The 26,480-nt window shown below is 35.2% G+C and overlaps 1 protein-coding gene across 3 annotated transcripts in view; it reads right to left on the bottom strand.

The window, feature by feature from the left end:
* EXOC2 (exocyst complex component 2) overlaps window positions 1-26,480 on the bottom strand; it is a 125,463-nt gene that overhangs the window by 19,264 nt on the left and 79,719 nt on the right. For all 3 annotated transcript variants that reach the window (XM_030477213.1, XM_030477220.1, XM_030477229.1), the window contains exons 18-23: window positions 26,302-26,382; window positions 25,445-25,504; window positions 24,550-24,611; window positions 23,532-23,598; window positions 21,190-21,306; window positions 16,467-16,608 (exon numbers count right to left, since the gene is read on the bottom strand). In XM_030477213.1, coding sequence (XP_030333073.1) covers window positions 16,467-16,608; window positions 21,190-21,306; window positions 23,532-23,598; window positions 24,550-24,611; window positions 25,445-25,504; window positions 26,302-26,382 — 529 coding nt within the window. The remainder of the gene's footprint in view (window positions 1-16,466; window positions 16,609-21,189; window positions 21,307-23,531; window positions 23,599-24,549; window positions 24,612-25,444; window positions 25,505-26,301; window positions 26,383-26,480) is intronic.

The raw sequence follows: 26,480 nt of genomic DNA, 5'->3' as shown, positions 1-26,480 counted from the left end.
TGAAATGCATTTGAATAAAGGTGTTGTCCCGCCAAATTATTTAGAAATCTAACATTTATAATCAGGGCAAATTTAACATGACCTACAGGCTGTTTAATTCAAATGCAGGAATTAACTGAAATAATTAAATTTCCATTATGAATGAGAACTTTGTATGTTTCCAGAACAATAAACTGTAGTGCATTTTTTAATGAGGCAAATAATTTATTTAATGTTTCTGGAAAATAATTTTAAAAGCTTGCTACTATTTGCAGTTACTACAGTGAATGCAATATATTTTCATTCAGAAAAGTAATGTTTTAATTTCCAACACTCCTTCCAAGACCTTTCAAGGTAGTCTCCTGACCGTGGAATAGGCAGAAACCTATCTTGTTTGCAGCACGAGTCTTCATGAAAGACTACAGCAATGGTACATGAGTATGTCATTCTACTTTACTGAAGCGCCCCCACCCACACAGTGATACCATCTAACCTGACACCCCACAGATGTTTTTCTAAAATGTAAGAAAAAAAAAGAAAAAAGAAAAAAAGTAGAGATGTGAGTTGGAATTTCCCCATGGACATAACAAAGCAGCTCACCTCTATTCTTTACAACAGCATGCAGATTTCTCCCTACAAAGACGGTTGATAGGAAATCAGCTTCAAATACCGGTACTACCAGTGGCCTCTTTTCTATATTAAGGTAGCTAGACAAGCCTGTTTGTTTCTTTCTAATTACGAAAAATGTATTTGCTATCACACTTTGTTGTCTGTCCTGGATATAAACATTTTTAGAAAACTGTTTTTGGATGCTAAGAGCAGAACACTTCTATCTGGCAGTAGCTCTAAAATAGAACTCCAGCAGTTCATAACCTTTACCACCACTTAAGCTGATACATTTATTTATTCCCTTCTCATTTTGACCCACAAATAATTTTCAAGTTGATTTTTAAAAAGCTAGTGATTAGTATCAGTCAAAAAACAAATAATGAGCAGTGCAAAGAATGGCTTTCAATTAGTTATTGCTTCTGCTTTGCCCAAAGAAATACACACATTACCTCTTAGAGAATTAAATGGACATCACCATGTTCTGTAAATTCCTTACTTCACAGTAAGATTTATGCAATCTGATTAATAATACCATTTTTACTGCTCCAAACATTATATGTATTTTAAAAAATATGTGCATAGTATATTAAAAAATAAATACAGCCCCATGTAAAAGAAAGGGCAAAGTTGGAGGAAAGTAATTATTTAAAAGCAGTCTTGAATTGAAGATACAATTACAGCGTTCAGAGACTTTTATGGATTCATACGATACACCTGAACCAACTGAAATGCCATACAACTGCTCCAGTGTTATTAAAGCAGATAATAAAAACAACTTATAGGGAGGGGTCTAGAACCAAATTTGAATCTAACCAAGAATGTAAAATTTTCGACTCTGCCACTTCCTGCTATTGTTGGAAACATTCCCTCCTTTAAACGGAGATGGATTTCAAGGTACTGTACTTAGTGTTGTTTTGAGAGTACATTCAGAAGAAAATGTGAACGTGTAGGCAAACTGGAAACTCTCTGGAGAGATTACCCACTTATTTAACCACATTTCCTGTTTTTTAACCCGTTTGTCCTAAGTCAGTCCTTAGACTACTGACAAAAATAGATACAAGTGTGCTAAAAATAGCTTATTAGCAGGTCTGTCTTGGTAAAACTGAAAATGTTTTGATAAATTTATTGCTCTTACTAGCTCCATACTTATTAAACTCTGAAATACATTAATGTTTCCTTGAAATTCTTCTCTGCATAGCTCATGGTAATTGTGAAGTGCCTTAGGAATCAGAGAAGTCGTCGTAAGAACTCATAGTGACCTAAAAAATAGCTACTGATAGTTGAAACTTAATGAAGAAATTACTGGTAATCTATGCGGGAAAGTGCTTTTACAAAGCACAGTTCTGAAGCAAGGGAGGACAGAATCTGATCACTGAGTCAGAATCTAGCTAAGTATATTGAGATATGAAGGCCAGAGCACTACATCTTAGAATTAGTTGCCTTGCTCTTATTTTCAGCCATGGCACTATGTTGATGAATGCCACTTGAAGGACTTGACACAACTAGCCACAAAACTACTTTCTAGAAACATTAAACATAAAGGCTTTCATGACTTAGAGCACTTTTTGAACTATTTTAATTCAAGCAATAGAAATTATGTAATGATGTTCAAAGAACCTGAAAGTTTGTGTTTCAGACAGCTTGGAGTAGCAAGAACTCTAAAGACTGCCAATACTGTGATTAATACCTTTGTCTATTGTAGGAAGTCTGTTGTAGACTGAACTTCAGTTTACAAGAGGAGAACACTAAGAGAATAATACTAGTTCTGTGTCCTTGTGTATAGCCCAAATTAAGATGTCTTTAAAAAAGTTACTGAAGCTGTTCCAAACTTTCTGGTACTCCATCCAAACTGCCAGAAGGATCTGAAGGACAGCTGAAGAAGTCTGCAATCCGAATACTAGCTGCTTTCTGATCCTTACTACACTGCTTCTTGGGATAGAATATAATCTGCTTTATCACTAGGAAGAGAAAGAGAAAAACCTGTAAAGGCCAAAGACTATAAAAGGAAATGCAAAGCTCAACAGTGCTTTTACTTGGGAAGAGGAGATATTTGCTAGCATCTTATTTTAAAAGACGTGCACGTAGCTGACAGCCAGTTTGATCTGTATGCGCTTCCTCGGGAGAAATTTTTTTTAGATGAATTCACTTTCATTTCTTCCATCGAACACAGTAACAAAGCATAAAGGGCCCTTTACCAACCCAGACCTGAAGGTCATGAGAAAAGGATGCTGCACACCATGCTGAGAATTGAAACAATAAGACTCTCAAATTACATCAATTATTGCAGAATAAGCCAAATTTCAACCTGTTAATCCTGTAACAAGAGAAGTAAATAGCAGAAGAAAACAATCAAAGCCCTCTCAACCAAACAAAAAGCCTATGCACTAATGTAAAAAATATCTACTTTGGAGCTTATAGCCATCCACACCTCTTCATCTAAACATACACAGGTATCGGCTCACCCAAATTACCACTTGCAAAGAAACGCATTCATGACCCTTAGCTGAGCCCAGTACTTAAGATATATGACCCATAGCGACTTGTCTTTTTGTTGCTCTCATTTAAGTATTAGAAACATTAGTGCTTTACATGCAGTTGCCTCATCAACATGTGGCTGTAATCCATAAATGCAGCCTCAAGACAGCATAAGAATACAAACACTTCACAGCCAACCATGTTGTGCCCTACAGATTTAGCAGCACTTAAGAAAATCTTATCATTTCTACTTCAGCATTAACAGTGTTGGGGCTGCTCCGTCGTCTTTTTTTTTTTTTGGTTGAATTTAAGTGACTATGTATGTCTGACTTAAGAAACCCAACAGTATCAAATAATCACAACTATCAGATATTTAAAGTAGCTGGTTTGAGGTAGACAAAAAAAAAAAAAAAAAAAAAAATCACTATCAGAAAAGATATTTCACCAAACTACAACATAATATTTACTATCCAAAACAAAACCATTGTTCTTCCCGAGTGGGGAAAAAACGGTTCTGAAGAATGAAATTTATGTGTGAAATTCTTAGATATAACAAACCCTCCTTGACGTGAAAATTAATACATCTTGGGATGTATTATTACCTTAACTTTTTCTACTAGCAATCTATTAGCTGTAGGATGGCTCCCTAAACAAACACTGCTAATTTTCCCCGAGGAAAATGTTTAACAAATTCCCTCCTTCTGTCCCTCATAATTTTCAGCATGTAATTGTCATAGCATTACTTACATAAATTCTATTATCACTAGATCTCTTTTATAAGAAGAATTTTAATGCTGAAAGCTTTTCTTTTGATAAAGCAGAGTGTGTAAGGTGCTGAAAAATCAATAGGCCACACATCCCTGGTATGAGTAGGTTTCCACCTATTTTAGCAGTTTGTAAAGCAGGATTGAGATCCTTCTGTGCATATCCAGGAAGTTTGGCAGAGTGGGAACTTAACAGCTATTTTCTGGCCACAGATCACTCTGAAGTTGCCAGTATCTGTGAGCAAGAAAAACACTGAAGCAAAACATAATATTGCATGTTAAGAGGGGACAGACTGATTAGTGTGTGTATATATATACACATGTTTGATATATTGCACATATTTTCAAAAAAAGTCTTCTGCATCAACAGTCTTCTCATGAAACAAAGTTAGAGCATGCTAACCAAGAAACTGCTCTGCTCCTTAAAAGCTCTCTCTGTGTTTTGTTTTGGTCCCTCCTTCCCTGTCACAGATTTAAGAAAAATAGAGAAACTGCAGAACAGACCAGTTGGTGGGTGGTGGATACTAAGAGTATCATCATCTTGTAAAACTAGTACCAATGTTCTTCTGAAGCCTGGTACTCATATTGTTTCCAGAACTGTAGCCTGTTTGTTATTTACCTAAAGCATTTTTTAAATTCTTCACAAGTGAGCCACTTAGGAAAAAAGAAAACAATTGTACCGCTTCACAATTTTGACACAGTCTTCCAAAAGCCTGAGTGTGATAACATCTCATATTTGGTGGCCCTTGCCAGTCCCAGACACATCTCACTGTACAGATATGCAGGTTAAATGCCCACTCACACATCTAGTGGTGTCAGTGGGGATTGGAGTCAGCAACACAGACTTACCTCTTCACGCTGCCCCCAGATATCCCAACACAGGGGGCAAGAAGCATCAATTTAAAAAGATGCATCACAAAGATACAGAATGACCAATTCAATGGGAAAAGCAAGCCACTTCTTTAATTGTAAGGTATACTAAAAATCAACATCTCTATCAAAACTGAGAACAGTTGAATCAAAAAATCTCAAGCAATATTTCTTTGCATTAACACAAACCAACCATAGTCTACAAGAATATTCATTTATTTCTTTCAAACACCCTGAAGGTGTCCTTTCATGATTTTGTAAAACCTAAAATTATTAAAACCTTTCAAAACACAGACTCACTCAGGAAACTGTGTGTTCTTCTCATAATTCCTGAAGTCACTGGTACTGTAATAATAGCCTGTCATATGCAAAATGACAGCAATTTCATAAATGAAGAATGGGCTTAGAGGTATACTATGTTTATGAATTTACTTCAGTTGTCACTCAAATATTATTATTATAAGAAACGAGAAAACTGAAGCCAATGGATCCAAAAGAGACCAATTTCAAAAAAAAAAAAAAAAAAAAAAAAAAAAAAAAAAAAAATTGCAACAATACAGACACTAATAATTTTAGTTTTCAGTTATGTCCTGCATCTGTCTAACCTTCAAGCTACATGAAAAAAAGTTAGTCACCAGTGAAACACGTCCTGCATTTATTATAGTGACTTAAGACAGATATACTTTGGTAAGTAAAAGAAAAGGCAAACCTGGCAAAAGGAAGTAGAGTACGGACTTTTTAAAAGACATTTTTTTTTCCAAGTAAGAAACTTTAAAAGTGGTGTTTTGAGCAATATGACACATAATTTTCCTGTCTTTTACAGTGTAATTTTCTTAGTACAATTAATGATTTTTTTTTAATGTTGCTATTCTATTGAATTATATCAGAAGTACAATGGTAACAAGCAGGCAGCACAGATAGAATATAAAACAACTAATACTTTTGGAACACGACACTGCAAATGTCTGTGAATGTTCCTAACTCAAAAAATCCAAGCAGTCAGCCACCACACCGAAAGAAACCACAGGACTGGCTGTTAGTATTTTTACATACTTTCTTCCAAATGGTTTTGTGTACCACTTGTGGATACGTGGAATTTTTATTTGTCCTTAGTAATTAAATTCAGCAAACTGGCAACCAAATCAAAGCCATGGTATTAGCTTACAGCCACTAATAGGTAGCAGTATTTGTAGGCACGGTGGAAGTAATGAGTCATGGGAAAGATCTGCTCAAAGAAAGGGACCTTGGTTACAGATGCGGTGGATTCTTTGAAAGATGTAGTAAGAGGTCATGCTTTGCTTCATTTCACCAAATTCTCAAATTTGAGTTCTATGGCAAAATCTAGGGTTTTTTTTTTGTTGTTGTTCCCCAACTTGGTAACTTGCAATGACCTTGAAGAGGTAGTCATTTTGACTTTCAGCCAGTCCTTATTTCTACCAACGTACAACATTTAAATCTGAACCATGTACTGCAGTCAAATGCGTGTAGATCAGCAAACCAGTAATAATTACTCACAAAAGTATACCTTAAATTTATGGCAAAAAATGCCATAAACTGAAATTCATGTAGAATTTTATTTATCTGGCTGTTTAAATAACGAGTGAGCTACAACCAGATCGCAGCAGCTTTTAAAGATGTTACTGCAGTAAATGCCAAAACAAACAGAAAACCAAACCCAACAACCTTAGTGCCTTATACTCTGCTAGGAAAAAGAGAAAAATGAGGTAAAAATTGTTGAGAGGCATATACAGTATTCAGTGAGAATGCATATTTATCCTGTTTATTAGAGTGAAGGTGAGACGCTGTAACTGGCTTCCAGTGTTACTATTTCACAGTTTTCCATTTCCACGTTTCACCGAATCCCTACAGCATTTTGAAAAGGGCATTGGTTTAAAATGAAGAATGTCTTTGCATGACCTGAAAAATAGATCTTTAAAATCTGTTCAAGTCCAAAATTAACATTTGGAAGCTATCTGGACTCAGGAGTGACCCACAATAACTGGAAAGTTTAAGATTTTTCACAGTTCAAAGTAAAGGCTTTTAATAATTTTGAATCACTTCAACCACTGAACAAGTCCAACACTATAATTTCATCCACACATCAATAAAGTTTAAGTGTTTCATTAAATTTAAATTGCTATTTGTCGTGTAAAGAAATTTTAAGCTAATGAAATGCTTTTTATTACAATGGATCTGCTGAACTGTTAGAAGTCTATCATATTTTCCCACTTAAAAAGTAAGAGTTCAAGGGCTTGATAACTTGGCTACAGAGACAATACGCCCCAGGCTAAATTTTGCCTAGAAATTTTGTATAGAAAGCTGAGACTTTTTGCTACACTAAAATTTTCAACTTAAAAACAAGCACACAGCCCTTTGCAGAAAGGGTTACCGAAGCACCAAGCAGATAGCTGTTTTCCCCACTTTGCTAGTTTATCTGTCCAGTGGCAAGCTACATCTTGGAGATTGTATTTTCATCAGTGTTCTTAAAATGTTAATAACTGCAGCATCCCTAACTACTGCACACATTCAGGGATTAGAAAATAATTGTTTTTACCACTCCTCTTTCACCTTGAATTCAGTATCGTTTATGCTTGACCATAAACCCCTTATGCAACATTTCAAACCATAACCAAGAAAATGAACTGACCAGTGGGATTATTAAGGGTCTCAAGGCTTTTGGACTTCCCCTGCTGAGCTTGTCTGCAGCAAACCCCAGGTATTTTAAGATGATTCCCTACATCTGCACAAGTGTAGGAAAAGTATTTCTACACTTGTGCAGATGTAGGGAATCATCATAAAACTATACACTACATTTTCTATGGCCCTTGAAGAATCTCCATCACAAGCACCGCTATCAGTGGTGAATATGCAGTTATGGATTGTTTCTAACCAGCACCACTACACTAAAGAATAACAAGAGAAAATCATTCTCTAAGCACATTAATGTGAATTACAGGAATCCTACAGGCAGCTCTCTGCAGACAAGTGGCAATTTTGATGCGGTTGAGTTTAATTAGACAAATAGCAAAGTTCTAACTTGGGACTTTCAATTTAAATATTACGCACAAAACTCCAATCCTTTATAATTTGATCTTGAGGGCTACAACTTAGCTTCAAACAGCAGCAGACAAGCCTCCACTACAGATCAGCCATTAGCCTTAAATAAGAGCCATAGTCACATATGAGTAGGTAACAATCACACAATAAAGTTTCCCAAATATTAATCATGAGCTGTAAAAATCTTTGAATGTCATACTGGAGGCAAGTATGGTACAACTTCCTACAACCTGCTGACAACAAAAGAGACTTTTGAGTTGTCAAACACTGCTGTTAAGTAAATCCGCTGGAATTGTGATAACTATCATCTCATTTAGGTATGAGAGTGACCTCTAACACTGTCAGTTAGAAAGGGTACGTGAACAGACACAATTCTCAAGCCACAAGATGACTACGATACAGCCTGACCAAGGAATTGCAGCAATGCTTCTTTTTATAGACAGAAGGCTTTTGTGCTCATGCTCTTCCCATCCCTCAAGCAATATAAATGAAGCCTGGTCTAGGTCTTCAAAGTTTTCAGATGAGAAAGATTTTTAGAAACAGAAATGCCACAAATTATTGCAGGAAGGAGTTTGAAAGGTAAAGCCAAGGAGAAGCTGGGTGGGACAGGGATGAGAGTCTAGTAGACAGCTACTGGTAGGCTTGATAACCAAAACCACTATAAAGTGGGACTGTGAGTGAAGGCAGACATGTGCAAAGCAAGAGAAAGCCTAAGAAATAAAACAGTTAAGTTGCAGATGAACATACTTTGTGCTTGCACATGTGAACTTTAGAGTCTGCTGAGACCAGCCAAGAAACTCAATGGAAAATTGCAGGAGAAGATCCTGCATGCAAGAAGCAGGATTTTTTTTTTTTTCCTGTTTCCAAGGACAGAAAGGGTAAAATATCCATTCTATTTCACTAGCTAGAATGATCCTTAATATTTATAATTCAGACACTAATGTAATATGTTAAAGAAATCTCACTGTTGCAGAAGTGAGAAATACAATGAAAACTGAATGCCTGAAAGTGAAATTGAAGAAAATCTGAGGTTAAAATGAAGTTACACAAATGAAGGTATTTTGAAACATGCAGTGAAACTTGTGCCTATATTTCAAGCAGGAAATAAATTTATTTTTACAAAATTAATTGAAAGGCTACAATATGGTAACCCCTGACTTTGAAATCTTAGTACATGATTCTACTCTGAAGAATTGTGTGTAGTAAACCAAATGCAAGAACTGCATTCGTGCAACACACAGATTCTTACACTTGCTAGTTAAACAGGTCATTTAAGGATGTTGAATTCAACTCATCCTAATAAAAATTTGATTGTTGACACAGAACATAGTTATTATTTCCTTACTATAATGCAAAATTTCAATTTACCAATGTATGTTGAAAAACAGCTTGAATGAAATGAAGAAAATGAAAAAAGCAAGCATATTTTAACTGGAATACTTGAAGAGGACGGTGTATAAGAACACTCTGGTGTTCTAAACAAAGGTACAACACACCAACACAGATACAAAGCTGTTTCTTCAAGTGCTGATTCTCTTTTCTGCAGCCCTGGGAGGAGTGGGGTAGAGGGAAAGGAAAAAATCCAAACACCCCTCCCTCTCCCCTTCACACACACTTTGCTGCTGCAAAAAGTTCCCTTTTCAGTAGCTAAAGTTGTTACTCTCACCAATGCTGACACCCCCATGCACTCTAAACTGCAACCTGAGAAACACTGCAAGAAAATGAAATACAATGGCACAAGATGCAAGAATGCACAGGCTGTAAGATAATTCTGAAGCCATCCATTTGAAGCGTTAGAAGAAATCTAAAGAGTTAGAGATTTCAAACCAAACTATTTTTCAAATTTATTTCAATCAAAAAGTAATTGCCTATTTCTCAAAAAAAAAACCCAAAAACCCCACAAAACAAGAAAAAAAAAAATTCTGCTATATCCAAATGTTTTTAAGATGTAAATGCACTTGTCATCTTTCATGTAAGCAGGGTGCTGGTGCCCCAAATTAAACAAAAGAAGAAAAGTTAGGGTTGACAAGTATGTCGCTGTGTAACTACAAATTAAATATGCCTTTTGATATTTCAATTTTAACTGTTGAGTACCTTTTCATCAGGCTATTGCCATTAGAAGTGTTTTATTAGATTTTTAGATTAGACAAATAACAGATAAGAGATGTGACAAGTATATCAAATCTGATTTAGCAGATCTGACGCACTTAATCTTTTACTGTAAGAGTGGCATTTGATATATTTGAAATGTTTCAAACAATGCTCCCTTAACATGCCAAATAGGAAGAAATTCAGGATTAAGTCTACTATATTCAACTTATGCCAAGTAGAGAATGAATATCTAACAAACACAATCAACTTTCAGCTGAAAGTGCAAAATCACCTGAAACTTTCAATGCAATGTGAAATTTTAAATACTACAAAAACCCTCCACATCACCCAATATCTGACACCCCCAGTGAAACACAGAATATATATATTTTAGAAAGATTATTAGACTAGCACCTGCACCTCTGTATGCTGTGAACTTTGAGTGAATGCTGGCTAGACTGTACAGCAGCCAGCATTTCAAAAATAATTTATGAAAAGAGATGACCATATCTGAAGTCTTCAGAAAAATAAATGAACACCCACTTTTTGTGTGGATTTCTTTTGTGTGGTAAAGAAATGCACGCTTATAGTCTCAATTTTATGTAGTTTTTGTATATGTAAACACATAAAATACAATGAAACTTGCCACATTATTAAAAATAACTTGACATTTGCATTCAAAAGCTTAAAATAATCTAAAAGATTGAATGCCCACATACAACTACTTTTGCTTGTACTGCACAAATTTCAACACATAGAAATCTTTTAATCCAAATTCAGAGTAACACAGCCACCTTGTTCACCCCCCAAATGCCTATCGGCTTAGAATCTAGAAGAGCTCATAGACTAATTTTGTCAGGTGACTAAGACAAACATATATGCATTTAAAATAGAACTTTAATAAACCCAATAAAACATAACCTATTACGAAAGAAAGAACGCATAGAAACGACAAAACCTTGTACGCTGAACTAGCAGATTGATCAGTTTACTCAAAAAAATAACGTAAACTCATACTCAGCAACTGATTAACATTGTTTCCCATTATTCCTTTCATCTCTTAATTGTTAATACCATAGACTAAATTAGAACAACATTTCAACCAAGAAAAAAGAACCAAACTAGATTTCATTGTTTCTGCATGTTATAATTCAAGTCTTTGTTGTAAAGACTCAGAAGCCAACACTGAAATTAAAATGAAAATTTAAATCAGTTATTTATTAACAATAAAACTAATTAAGTTAATAATACTGCCTTCTAACACCAGCAGTCACACCTTAGATCAAAATAAATGGGCAAATGTATAATTACATTGTGTGCAAGTTCTGACATTCAGAACTTTCATATTGAAAAGAACATGTATGTTGAAAAACTAAACAATAAAAGTTTCAGTACATAGACTAAATTAAAATTTGCCCCATGCAAACGATTTGCCCTTCCTTATATTTAAAACTGTAACAAAAAACATATGTATAAATAAATAAATAAATATCTGATAATTACAGGACAATTGCTTAAGAGAGCAAGCCATATGCTTTTCCACACTGACAGAAACATGATACAAAACTTTAGTATTACTTATTTTCCAAAGCTTGCTCAAAAAGCAGGCGTCTTAATTTCATTCTAATTCCTTCTTCAGCACTGTTCATTTATTACAGTTCTTCTTATTCTTCTGTTTTCCCTTCTATTTCCCCATGAATTATATGATGCAAGGAAATATTGTCCCTCCTACTTATGGGCAGATGACTGCAAAGTTGCCAACGATAGGTTGTCAAGGTTTTGGGTAATATTTTTCTGATTATTCTATACATTACAAGACTTCAGGTAGTCAAATTAAACATGAATGTTCAAATTGACAGGAGTCAAAGAACGTGTTTTAAAGGTAAAACCAAAAACGCTCAAGTGAGTTACTAACATGACATAGAAAAGCCTGCGGACAGAATTCTGCCTCCACTTTTTCCCCCCCTCCTAGATTATGCTTCACTCACTTCTCAAAACCTGTAACAGCTCCACTTAGTACAAACCCCAGTTTTATCTCCCAAACAGCCTCCATTTCATGAAGCAAGTCAAGTGTACCCATGTGGGAAAAGAAAATATTATTCCAAGACTGGATTATACTTGATTGTCTTTGTGTGGTTTTTTCTGTACATAACTTTTACTGACATAGAAAAGAAAGCAAACAAAACCCCAAGAAAATTCTCCTACTGCACTGGTCTATATAGCTCAACAGAATTTGCAATACATACACATAAATTCTGTACAGTAGATGTATATGTATTTGAGTCATCTGGCAGATGTTACAGACCTTGACTTTTGTGGCCTTGATTCTAGAAAAGAAACAACACTGATAGCACTGGCAAGGCAAAACACTCAGCTCATTGTGTTTCTCAGTGGCACTGAGAAAAAACCCATATATATATATATATATATATATATATATACACATACACACACACACACACTCTCTCTCTCTATATATATATATCTAGAACGTAGCACTGCCTGTAATGTTACTGTAGGTTTATAGAAATACATACGTAACTTCTGCCAACTGTGGGGAAAAAAGTGACCAGTAACATTAGTAGACCAGTAACATTAGTGACCAGTAACATTAGTAGAATCCCTACAGTACATCTCTAGAAGACAAAAGTGCAAGATTGAAGGGATTTCTTTGATTATACTGCAGCTTCTGGTAAGCTCACTGATCTAGTGAGTATCAGACCTCTCTGCCCTTTTATTTGCAGTTCAAGTCTGTCTCTTCTTTGTATAAATCCCTTGCAATCCATTTCTGTGTTAATTCTATTTCTAAATGCTACCCTAATTTATGTTTCTACCTTGCTCATCCAGTCCTGGTTTCCCCTCTTTGTCCACCTTTGTTCCTTGCTTCATACCAGTCTTCATCACAAGCTTTTCATTCCAGTCTGGTCTCTCCCTTGCAGTTACCTTAATTTCTACCAGCACTGGTATGCTCTCCATGAACAATTCCATCTACTCAAAAGCATTATCTTCCTGATAGCACAGACAAAGTGTTCTCTGCATTTTATTCCGACTTCCAGCTTCTTCATTTTGCTCGGTAACATTCCTTTCTTTCTCAAGAAAGGAATACTTGCTAGTGCTTTACTGATACAATTGTTCAGAAACAGTTGCAGTCTTGAAGCTCTGGGCTGGACTAGCAACATGGGAAATTCATGATCATAAAATTCTTAATGTTATTTCTAGCCAATTCCTGAATATTTTCACACCCACATTTTTCCAAATTATTGTTTGCAAAAGATATGTCCATGGCATCAACATGCCCCACTATGGATAAATTTTAAATTGCCAGATAAAATGCTTCAAAGTCTCAGAATGCTTCAGAGAAATTATTTGCCTTTTACCTTATCTTTTAAATATAAACAAATTGATGTCTTTGTCCTCTTCTTTCAGAACACCCCCTATTCTTGTCAAAATTTGGCTTTTTACTATTACTAGTACTATTGAAAGCTAACGCAGAAATACTATACAAAAAAACCTGCAGGCCAAACTTTTACATCGTGACAATCGGACATAGTTGTATCTACTATGGAACTCAGAGTAACTTTAATTATGCAACATGACACATCACTGATAGCAACACTCAGGAACACAACTGATGCCTAAATGATTTGCCTTGCCAATATCAGCTCTTTTACTTTTTAAAAATTAAGGCTACAAAAGCCAAGATTTAAACCAGGCAAATTGTTCAAAAATCAAATATTTAAATTTTTCAGTCATTATCTATTCTTCAGTAATCTTTATAATTTCTACTACACAACTGATTTCTTTTTTTCCCCCTCAACAAATCAATGTGTCAATCTTTAACAAATCCTTGAGTGAACTGTGTCTCTGACTCAGTGTGACCTGCTCCCAGTCATCTGTTTAATAAAGTAGACACTTTATGTGCTGTACTTGGAGATGAGCTGTAAAGTAAAGCTTTGTTTGTTTTGGGTTTTAATAAGAGCAAAATTAAAAGACAGTATGTGTACTGCAGCACTAACTGCATCTTTTAGATTACAAAAAGGTGTATTTTCTGAACTAAAATCTTGTTGCACAATTCAGTGATGTTTGTGAATACTAGCTGATTGGACAAAAAAAAAATTAATCATATGCCATATGCCTGCTGGATGTTTTTTTTTGTTTGTTTTATTGAATATTGCCCCATGAAGAGGTGTTTGGCTGCTGGTTTGGTTTTTTTTGTTTGGGGTTTTTTTTGTTTTTTTATTTGTTTGCTTTTCCAGTCCTTTTCAATAATAAAGCTCATCTATCTCCTCCAAGAGAGAGGCTTTCCCAGTCACTTACTAATTTGGTCTTTAGAGCATCAAATATTTTCAGCATCAAATAACCATCGCTATAAGCTGACAAACTGAAGGTACTCAAAGTTACACTTTGGTTTTGGCTGGGATAGAGTTAATTTTTTTCCTAGAAGCCAGTACAGTGATGTGTTTTGAATTTAGGGTAAGAATAATGTTGATTAAACACCGACATTTTAGTTGTTGCCGAGTCGTGCTTACACTACATTAAGGACTTGACGGTTTCTCCTAGTAACCCGGACAGGAAGGATGCTGGGGGGCACAAGAAGCTGGGAGGGGATACGACCAGCACAGCTGACCCCAAGTGGCCAAAGGGATATTCCATACCACGTGACCATGACCATATGACCATCATACTCAGCATATAAATTAGAGGAAAGATCGCCAGGGCACTTCTGCTCAGAAACAGGCTGGGCATCAGTCAATTGGTGGTGAGCAATTGTTTTTCAGCACTTGTTTGGGATTTTTTCTGGGGTTTTAGCTCTCTTTTTTAAAATTTTACTGTTCATTGCAATTTTTATTATTATTATTATTATTTCAATTATTAAACTGTTTTCATCTCAACCCATGAGTTTTCTTATGTTTACCCTTCCGATTCTCTCCCCATGCTACAGGGATGATCCAGGTGAGAGCAAATGGTGTGGTGCTTAGTTGCCAGCTAGGGTTAAACAATACTCTTTTATACCAGTAGTCAACAGGGTACATTTGACAGAATTTATCCATCAGAAAGAGAGTTCATCAAGGTAGAGAAGCATGGAAGAAGGGACTATATGTTCCTTCCTAACATGTCTAGCTTGATGATTAACAAAAAAAACAAACAACAACAAACCCCACAAACAAACAACTTTTTTACTGCTTCATATTGGCACCTCTTGGTCAACACCATGACATGTAACCCTGAAGGAGTTTCTAATACTCACCATCTTCACTTTGATTTTTGCCAAAAAGTTGCAGAGAAAGTATGTAAAACCAAGAAAAAGTTGGGCAAGCAGCAGGCTAGGGCACACCTCCTGACAGAAATTTTCTAACAGAAATTCAACATTCCCTTTAAACAAAAGAATACTACAGAATAATCCCAAAGGCAAGGCAAGTCTAGTAAATAGGTCTTAACGCACGAGATCAAGAAATGAACATATAAAGAAGCTGACACAACAACTTATTTCTCTTTGTCAGCTGGTAGGAATGCAAACATGACAAGCAAAACTATACTTCAAACATGATGAGAAGTTATATATTATCCAGATATAAATTTGTGCAAGATTAAAATCTACGTTATTTCCGCTATAAACTGTATATATATTCTGAGCACAAAAGTAGTAGCAAGAGATAGTAGAGACACTTCCCTAAAGTAATAAACCCTAAGATCTTTGCGTTTTTAAGGCCCAGCAAGCAAACACCACAGCTCTTGATACGCAATTACAAGTGTGCTGCTTGTTTTACAACCTTTAGATCAAATTAGATCAAATTTTGAACTACCACAAAATTTCTACTAAGCTTACCATATACAACTCCCTGAAACAATCAAAACAAGAAAGTACAAGTTGTCATGTCAATCATTGATTTACAAAAAATTAATACAAGATCGCCTTCAAAATGCTGTGTGCTATGTTACTGCAACTAATTTCTGCTTGATGTTAACCAGGCTTTCATGTGAGAAGTGATTTAGATCTGTAAGTTTTGGATAAAACAAATTAGATGTTCAAAGGACCTAAATGTTAAGTGTGCACAGAATTTAGTACTTAAAAAAAGGGAAGGCTCATTTATATTATGCATCTTTAAAACAGAGGCTCTTAAAGCACCTAAATAGTGACTAACACCTCAGTCATTCTAAATAGCTTATAGCTGCCCTTCTTTGATGGTTTAACATTCTTTGCTGAACTGCTGTTATAGCATGCATTTTCTTATAATTTTACCTTTCCAGAACTGTAATTACATCTATTACAAAAGTAGCCAGATTCTCTGGAAAAAATCCCAAACAAATCTCAATGAATTTCATAAGAAAATAGCAAAGATGTCTTTTATAATTCTTTCTATTATATATAAGCAATGAAGCAAAATAATCACAAAAAACAAGTATTAAAGAGATTATCAATGATGAAAGCTGCTTTAATCATTTGGGGGTATTTGAAAAATGATTTAGGAATTAAGCAAAGTCTGTGAGAAAGAACTTATAATAAGAACTTGTCAAAAGTTAAAAACACAGACTAGAAAAAAGTTTTTAATTGTAAAGTATACGTTAGCTCCTATCAATCACTGTTAAAATAATTTCAGAGTTTAATAAGTAGATATTTACCTGCTGGAACAAGACAATCTTTCCAATCAAAATATCCTGCATAAATGCCAGGTTCTAATGACCCAACTATCGGATCTGCCTTGAATTCAATGTACATTTCGAACAGTCTCTGATCCAGCTCTTTCAAGGATTCCATACTAACCTAAAACCAGAAAAAAAAAAAAAAAGAAGAGATAAAACACAATAAATGCTCGTTAACTACAAGAATTAAATCACATACCCAAAAAATCTACTTAATGTCATCTTTAATTTTCGATAAAGAGTAGCAATTACTTACACTTTTCGTTCCATAATTACATATATTGTTGCTGCGTTGCTTCAGCCAAGACTTGCAGAACTAAGCCAACCCCTGGCTTAGGGCTAGAAGATCACAGACACGAATATGGAGGATGACCAAATAGCGTTTTATTAAACAACAGCAGGCATTTTATACCTTTCGGCCACATGGAAGTACCTGTGCTGACCCCATCAGAGGGCAGGTTAACAATTTTTACCTTTTATGGTATTGCCGAGCCTCGCCCCACAATTCCCCTCTCCATGCTATGGAGCTTGTGAGAGTATCTAGGGAGGGGCTCTCTCTTTCTGTACATCGCGATATCTTCCGGCCGCCAGACCTTAACTACCTACAATATATGAAAACCTAGGAACGTCCATATTATCTGTCCATCCTACCCAGTATATATATTTTTTTTTCTGATTGTGCTCAGCAGCAGACATTTCTGGGAAAAGTCCAAGGAATGCCAAAGCAGGCAGATCACTCTAATTGTCTAATAGCATGATACTTTTTCCCCCTGCATATCAGGAGCTCTTGATCTTGCACAAAGTAAACAATTAATTTTGTCAATGCTTTAAAAGTACCCATTCTAATTTCCATCCTGACACATGAAGATTTCCATATAATACTTAAGATACACCAATTGTAATATTTCAATTTCTCATTATCTATCTGCTCTATATTTAACAAGCACACAGATTTATTTAGGAGTCTCTGCCTTCTGAAATGCTATATGTGAACTTCCCTGTTTTACTTCAAAGCATCTTGGTACAACAGATGCATGAGGACAGCTTACCAACATCTGCAGAATGTTTCTCTTTTAACAGCTCTCTATGCAGTTTTTAGTAATTCACACAACTTAGCCACACTGAAAGCTAAAGAGATAGGCACGGTTTGTTCACTGTATCCGAACAACTTTAAATTTCATACAAGACTTTTTATTAAACATAGGTACCCCCTGTACTTGCAGCTTCTAAAACAATTCTGGAATGCAATGCATATCATAAAATATTAAAGTAGAAATTCAGTATCTGAGGATGGTAATGGATGCTAAATGCAAACAAGATGTGGAAAATATCATGTGACTTCTACTTAAACGTATTTAGAACATCTTAAGCGATAGCCAAGTAAAGATTTTAAACTACTTCTCATTTTCCTCAATCATTAGGGAAAAAAGCATATATGAAATAATTTTCAGAAGCAAAATGTGAGGAAGAGGGCAGGTCTAGATAGAAACAGAAATTAAGAATAAGAAAGAAAGAAAATAAGAATACCAACTCCTTATAATTCCTTTCTAAATATTTAATACCGCAAGCTGTAAGATAAGCAATGAAGATTTTTCACTGCAGGGATGTCTCTCAACTGTTTTTCACTGTCATGTCTATAGTGTTAAGTGAAGAGGAAAGGGAACTGCAATATTTGAGTCAGGAACAGACGGACAGATAAGCCTTCAGGAATCAGATCGTAAGCGCAAGGGAAAAGAGGTCAAAGTTGCTGTCAGATTCAGGGAAGTTGGGATGGTGAACATGGTGCTCTGAAAGAAGAGACACTACCACTTCCCTGCTTTTCTATCTGATAAATCTCCTTTAATTTGTCACAAGAGGATTTATATCGAGGCTTTGTGCAACCTGATCTCATGGAAGGTGTCCGTGGCAGGGGGATTGGAACTAGATGATCTTCAAGGTCCCTTCCAACCCAAACCATTCTATGTTTCTATGATATCCCAAAGATAGGATTTTCATGAGACACTGAGAATTTGGTCCTAGGAGAAGATCTAGGCTATATTCTTCTTCTTTCCCTTCTACCTGACAGCCTGTTGATACTCAGGACTTGAAGGAAAAAAACCCAAACCAAACAACAAACCCACCTAACAAAAACAACCCCAAAACCGAAAAAACTAAAACACCCAAACCATCAAACAAAAGAAAAAAAACCCACCAAAAACAAAACCAAAAAACCCCAACCAACCAACCAATCCCCCACACTCACTCAGTGTACAGAAATCTCACTCTTTCTCCCCCTTACAGGGGATCACAGAAATGTAAATCCAGAATGGGTTTCAAGACGTTTTTCACTCCAATTTCTTATAACTAGGGAAAATAACTATCCTTAGACCACTCCTATTTAGGTTTAAGCTAGTGGAAAAACTAAAGTAAAAGTTCCAGTGGGAAGTGGCTGCAAACATGCACCCATTCAAAGAATCTGTAAAACAACTTCCTCAGTGGTCCTTAACAAAGCGTTTTAGAATTAACTAATTCCATCTTCCACTTCTGGAGTAACTAAATACAAAAGATCATCTGCACACTCAGTACAGGTTTTTTGCTTCAGGCAAGTCATCCTTCAACCTGCTTCAAGTTCAATGCACAATTAAGATAATGGTGGGTAAACTTGTTTTTCAGCTGGTGGAAAGATTACAAGGAAGAATGAACAATTCACCTGAATTTTATTTTGAGCCCAGGATGGGGGAGTGAAGCAGAGAAGCCTTCAACAACATCCATTGTGTATACCCATTTTCCTGATGCTCAAGAGGGGTAAATTCTCACAAAACCATACCATTCACTCATTGTTATTCTTCTAAGAACTTCCCTGTAACTACAGTTTTCAAATTTGTATTAAAGCCATTTGAGCCTCTATCCTAGTAACCCCTCTGCCTTATCTAAGTATCAGAACTGTGGAAACAATTATATCCAGAAGCTTAAACAATAAGCTAGGATGAATGGTATGGGATAATTCCCCACTCACCCACTTGCTAATTAACTAAACTGATGATAAGAATTGAACTAAAGAATCTCCACAGAAAAGTACTTAAAAGATTTATGTAAAAATGAAATATAATTACAGGTGAGTATCATAAGTATGTGCCAAGATGGCATGTGTGTAAAGTACAGTGTAAAGTTTGGCCATTTTATGTAACTTTGTATTTGGCACAGTAAGAAAAAATGGAAACAATAACCATGTAGGATGTAAGGAAGTTCCTTGGTTACCATTTTATGATTGCTGTATTTTCGTATTAGATAATAATGATTTCCCTGCTAACAGCCAACTTTACAAGACCACAATAATGGATAGTTTTTACCAACATACACTACAAATTCACTTTAAAAATCCATATATAAAGCTAACAAATAAAAGTATAATTTTGTTTCAGTCATCTTAAAAACAAACTGCATTTTTCTAAAATTTCGTCAAATCTTTATTACAAATTTTTTATTTAATAATAAATTAAAGAAAGAAACTTACAGAAGTTCAGATGACAGAGCAAAAAACTGAAACAAATCAACAAACCCATCTAAACCCCTGTGAGCTGTGAAGGGTTCAAAAACTGCTCTCTATCTAATTATCCAAATCCTCCCAGGTAGCGTTACTGATTGATATGTCCAATATATGCAGTACTGGGTCAGTCAGTGCTTTCTAAGGGTTAACACAGATTTGCAATTAATCTGCAACTTCAAGATTTGGATTTTGTCATTTATAAAGCTACCAGACTTTTAGTAGCAATACTCTGATGTGGCTGCACAAGACGGTGTCGAATACACATAATAGATGTCTTATTTGCTTATATAGACAACACTAACTGTACCTAGCTCAACTCTCAGTTGTCTCAGTAGCAAAGAACCACAATATCCAGAGTAATTTTGCATACTGTACTAAATATACAAATCATATCAACCCCATTTAAATGCTATTCAAAATTACTTCAGCCACAGAAATTCAAACAACATTCAGGCAGAATGAAATTAAGGATGTACTACATAGTGGAAACATCAGTTTAAGTGAAATACTGTACTCTGTATGGAAAAGATAACATTTTACTTCCAATCAACAAATGTTTCTGGAAATAAACTGGGTTTATGGCCCTAAGGATTAAGTCACAACATTTCTCATAAAAAATGATTAATCTTTACAAAAAGGCAGGAAAATGAGACAGCTACTGCCACCCACTTTGACATTTTCATTCTCTGAAAAAAAAAAAAAAAAAACCCCAACAAAAAACCAACCCCAAAAACAAAACCCCAAAAAACCAAACCAACAAAAACCAAAACACAACAAAAAACCTGAACTAGTTTATGAACAACAGCAATCAGTAACACAGATTGCCAGATGCAATAATTTATCGAGTATATTTCCGAGATAATGATCTTTTATTCTCTGCATTAAGAGAACACAGTGACATTAAACAGCTTTACTAAGAAATCTGATAAGCTTTCTGAAGTCCTGAATAAGAGGTCACATTTTCTACACAAGCTATTTAAGCCTTACAGGAACACATACAACCATGTCGTTGCTGTGTCCAAATGATGCTTGCAGTCCCACTAATTTGTAGAAGGCAGACCCAAAAGTACTTTTGGCCATCTGAATACTTGCACTTAATTTCCACAGAAAGCAAAACAAAGAAAGAAAAACTGTTTCCTTCAAGCAGTGATACTTCATTCCAGTGCTCTTACTTACTTGAGTTATTTTTTCAACACCTTGAAAGCCATGTTTCTCAAAATGTTCAGCTATATTTAGGAAGGTATGACGTTCCAGATAACGGCAGTTACTGAGTGTAATTAAAAGCCTCTGTTCCTAAAAATTTGTTTTAACAGAAGAAAGAGTATAATAGTTAGAAAAGAAGTACCAGCATGACCAATACTGTAAATGTATAGTATTTTGACTTTCTGCATGTGACAAATATGCTAATAAATAAAGTGGAGTTTCCAAATATTTCTGTCAATAAACCACCAAGAACTGAGTGAATTATCAGATATGACGACTGAATGTATGCTTTTCTTATGGGATCTGGAGCATTCACTGGAATAGCTGTGACTAATACAGAACTGTGGTTAAGATGTCATTACAAAAATTAGGTTTGGATGGCTTTCCAGGAAGCTGTTTCTGGCTTTTACTTTGTTTCAAGAAATATGCTAAGAATTATGACCATTATAAAATGAACTGAAGATCAGGGTGGTAAAATACTGGCACAGGTTGCCCACAGAGATGGTAGATGCCCCCATCCCTGGAGACATTCAAGGCCAGGCTGGATGTGGTTCTGGTCAACCTGATCTAGATGAAGATGTCCCTGCTCATTGCAGGGGGGTTGGAACTAGATGACCTTTGAATGCCCCTTCTAACATAAACTATTATATGATTCTGTGATCTTCACTTTCACATGAAGTTGGCTAAAACAAGGGAAGCAGAACAGCTACTGACCAAATGCAGTCACCCATTCTAAAATACTAGAAAGTTCAGAAGTACGCAATATAATTTCAGCAATTAATTTGAAAATTCCCCCCCCCCCTTTTTTTTTTTAAAATACAAGAAGGTCAAACACATTCTGGATTTGAGATACCAGAATTGCATTTCCATGACCTTGGTGCAACAAGGTGTAGTTTCCAAAGAGACGAAGAACCAAACAAGTCAGAACTAGTATTTGAATAGATTTGGTCTTCCCCCTTCTCCTCTTTTCTTCTCCCAATGGCAAAACATATTTCTACTTCAGATAGCAATTCAAAATCAAAACCAGCAAATATTTTGAAAACAAAATTATTTGGCAATGAAGTCGCCAATAAGAACGCAGATCTGATTAAAAATGGTTTTCAGATCCAGAAGAACTCCTGACAGTTTTGTATTCCAGTAATATGATGACTAGTACTGAGATACGCAGTTGCCTACTACTTTAAGGTATAATCAGTGGTATACAGGCTACTGAAAAAAGAGAATTTTAAAAATACAGTGAAGAATTTTACTTTGATCACTCACTTTCTCTGTTCTCATTACTCAATCAGGAAAGAGAAGACAAAGTGTTCTGTGATTGACAGGAAAAAATTAATATGATACTCTGGAAGCCAAACATTGTCTCAAATTGTTGCTATCTTTTTTTTATCTAAACCTTCATACCTATGACATGCATGAGGAAGCCACGGTCACAAAAATGTTAGTTTATCAGCAATTAATATCGAAATCCATGTGTTTCAAAAATAAAATTATATAAAGAACTACTTATTATAGTCTGCAATTCAGAAACTTGGCGTGATTTGGCAATCTGATTCTTTATTGTAGCAGCAATGCTTATTGATCTTGTAAATAAGCAAAGCTGGGCTTCTGAGAACATTTAAAACTTGTACTAAGGAATATTAACTTCACAAGGGGCTCTCACTGGGTTTCTTGCAGGGAACAACTACATTTTTTTATTAGTTACCAAACCAGAAGAAAGTACATTAACCAAAGTCAAAGTATCAGGAATATTAAAAACCTTTTCTTTTTTTTTTTTTTTTTCCCCTTTTCCAATTTTCTCAAAAGCAAAACCAAATCCAAAGAAGCCAAATAAAAAATTACTCAGTAATTTTTATTTTTGGGGGGGACACTACAGTACTGAATATCTGTATTTTCATGGGTTTTAAAAAGCAACTAATAATCAGATCAGTTCTTCTAATTTAAAACAAGGTGATAAATCAAAAGTCACATCTGTAGCTGTCTTAACACTAGTGCTATTTTCACTGATTTCAATGATGCCATTTTAGTTTGAGGAAGACCTGGTTTTAAAAAATACTTTCATTAGTTACCTTAAGATGGTAAACTAAGAAACCATAAGCAAACAGTGCCTTTAAAAAGAGCCTTATATTCAATGCCTTATATCCTTATATTTTCTTATGCTTATGTACATATGTATCTAGGAAATGCCTACAGAATACAAAATTGCTCCCTAAAAAAGAAAAAATAACTCTGAAACAATACAATAAAAGGACCCACTCCAGAAACTTTGAGAAATATAAATTTTCACATCAGCTTTTAAAAATAGAAGCCAAACTTACTGAAGAAAGACTGGAGTCTTCATGAATGCTTCCAAACAAATCTGGAGATGAAACATCGACTGAAAGACTAAGAATATTATTAAAAAGTGAATATTATAGTGCTTTTGATTATCTAATACATGGTGGATTCGAATGAACAGTTGAAACAGAAGATTGAAATCTCGTTTCAAGCTCCTTTACACTAGATAGTAAAGCAGCCATGTTGCTCAGTTTGTCTAAGACGTCCACAAAGCCTGCAGGAGCTCTGGGGCCAGAAAGTACTATTCCAGCTACAGACCTTTCCTTCTTTATGCATTTTAATTTTCTATAGTTTCTCTAGTTTGCCACAGATTCCACTTTGGTTTTACACCTATCCAGCCAAGAGTCATCCAAATAGCAAAAAAAAGAAAAAAAAAAAAAAAAAAAAAAAAAAAGTGGCAGTAGGAACACAGTTGATTTGCCTTTTTCTAATGCATATTGCAAGTACCAATAGTTGCCAAGCCTCTGGCTCTTCACAAAGAAATTATTAGTGCTCTTGGAAATTCAGGCTATTCTGACTTATTTTGGTCCCTAATATAAGTGGCTCATGAGCAATTATTGAACAAAAAACTTTTAAGAATTTAGCAGAAATACCAATGGAACCAGTCAGAATAAAAGGGAAGAAAAGAAAGGCAGGGGTGGCTATTTCTCCATGACTATACATTACTCAGTGACAAGGACAACTCATTCCATGTAAGGTCACATCAAAACCAACATACGTGCTTCTACAGCACACGACTCTTGTCATTGAATAAAATGGTATAAGTAATACCATTATAAGTAATATTCATTATTGTGCACAATATTTATTACATGATGTCACTCAACTGTTTGGCATAAAAAGTATCTGCTCTTATTTTTAAGCATCACTAACCAGAGGCAAAAGAACTCACAACAAGTATGAAATACCAGAGAGGATAAAACATCAGCACCACTGAAATTTGAGACTTGCACCCACAATTTCAGAATACTACACCTCGGTCCTATTTATTCTACTTACTGTGCTGTATCTATGTCACCATCAGGTTTGGTGCTCAGTTGTTCCAAGCAGTCTATAAAGACCTAGGAAACAATAAAGCAAGATATACACTTTCTGCCAGAAAAAGAAAGAAAAATAAAAATCTTAAATTCACTTTTGTAACAGTCAATAGAAGCAGAAAATCATCATGGCCTTTCTTTGTCTTAAACCTAACATAAATACAGTAACATTTTACTTACACCTTTTGAATGCGTATTTTCAATTTTATATGCATCACAGTTTACTTGTAAAAAAAACCCACAGGACTTTTTAATCTTGCTAAGTGATTTTCATCATGCATGTCTAAAATTATGCAGTGATAAGCTGCTGATTTGATATGAAGGCATTGTTAATAGTTTTCAAGTGCTCAATCTGAACAGTTGATCCCAAGTAAATATCACAGAAGTATCGCTAAAATCCATTTTTTGCTTTGGCTCATGATTTCTTATTTGAGAAAACTACAAAAATGGTTCGAATATCTTAAAAAAAAAAAAAAATAAAAATCAGATTTTGCTACAAAGAATATTAGCTTCCAATACAAAAATTAAAAGCTAGCTGTTTAGCTAATGAAAATCAGTATTGCTCCTTTTTACTGCCGTATATCAATGTTAAATGATGTCAGCTCAGCAAGTGTCTTTCAACTGTCAGAAAAATCTTCAACAGTCACAATCAGTAAAATACTTGAATATATCACCCTCTAAGGATTTAATATCATCAGATTCAGCTAGTAAGCTCTACATACTTTTAAAGACAAACATTTCTCAGTTTTCCAGAGCATATCAGAGGAATAACAGAGTCATCAACTTAAGCTACCTTTTGGGAGGTGGGCACATTTTTGTTGATCACTTAATTTCATACTTAGAAGTGCTTGAGTTACCTGCATGATCCCAATGCTCAGCTGGCACACATCCTCCTGTGTTTTCTGCTGCTGGAAAACCTGAAGATGCAAGCATAATATTTCAGCAGAATAGCTTCATGTGGGCTTATTCTCAAGGAAAGCCTGAGTATACTATCCCTAAAGAGACGACACAATTGTAGGAATGGATGCTGCGACAAAGTGTTTTCTCAAAGATCTTTGTTTTTTAAAAGATCTTTGCACCTTAAGAAGAAGGATTCCCCATGCACTGCAGATTCTTTTGAATAATGTTCGTTAAGAAACTAGACAAACCAGCTGTAAAAATGAAAATAAGGGAGGAGAAACAATACCCACAAAGGAGCCTAAGGGATTTTGGAAAAGTATTAAACTTCCTCAGATCACTGAAACCTGAAAGAAAACATCGGTATCACAATCAGCTGGGGCCTCAAGGTATTAAGTGGTGGAGACAATGAGGACTCCTGACTTAGAAGTGAAAAACTGAATTTAAGTTCTGCAAGTAATTTGGATGTAGCACTGAGTGAAGAGTAACTCCTTGGAATGGCACCTCCTTTTTTTTTTTTTTTTGTCATGTAAATAAAGTCATACCTTCTGCTATCTGAAAATTACATTAGTAGCATGTTTTTCAAAAGAACAGCTTTAAAGACTTAAATATAGGTTCAATCTTTCCCATACACACACAACCACCCCTAGCAAAGGAAACAAACAGAATTGTAAAAGCTAGCAGCAGTGAAAAGGGTGTCCATGATAAAAAAAGAGGAAATCTATATCTCTGTATCATTCTCTGAAAGTTCTTGTTCTGAAACCCAATAGTAATTAGCATAAAAAGAAAAAAAATAAAAGCATAAACCAAAACTTACGCTGGCCTCTCCAGGTTTGCAGTCTAGGACAGTTTTAAGAGATTGCAAGGCATGTATAATGCACTGTTCAAACTGGGATGGCTGAAAGGCAAAAGACTTTTTAGCTTTAGCATGTCAAATGTATACTACACAAAATTATAGAAACTTCCATGCCACACAGTAAGCTCTTTATTTCCAAA

This window comes from Strigops habroptila, chromosome 1 (assembly GCF_004027225.2).
Source record: "Strigops habroptila isolate Jane chromosome 1, bStrHab1.2.pri, whole genome shotgun sequence".
Lineage (NCBI taxonomy): Eukaryota > Metazoa > Chordata > Aves > Psittaciformes > Psittacidae > Strigops > Strigops habroptila.
The sequence above is the reverse complement of the archived record's forward strand: the minus strand, read 5'-3'. Positions and strand labels throughout refer to the sequence as shown.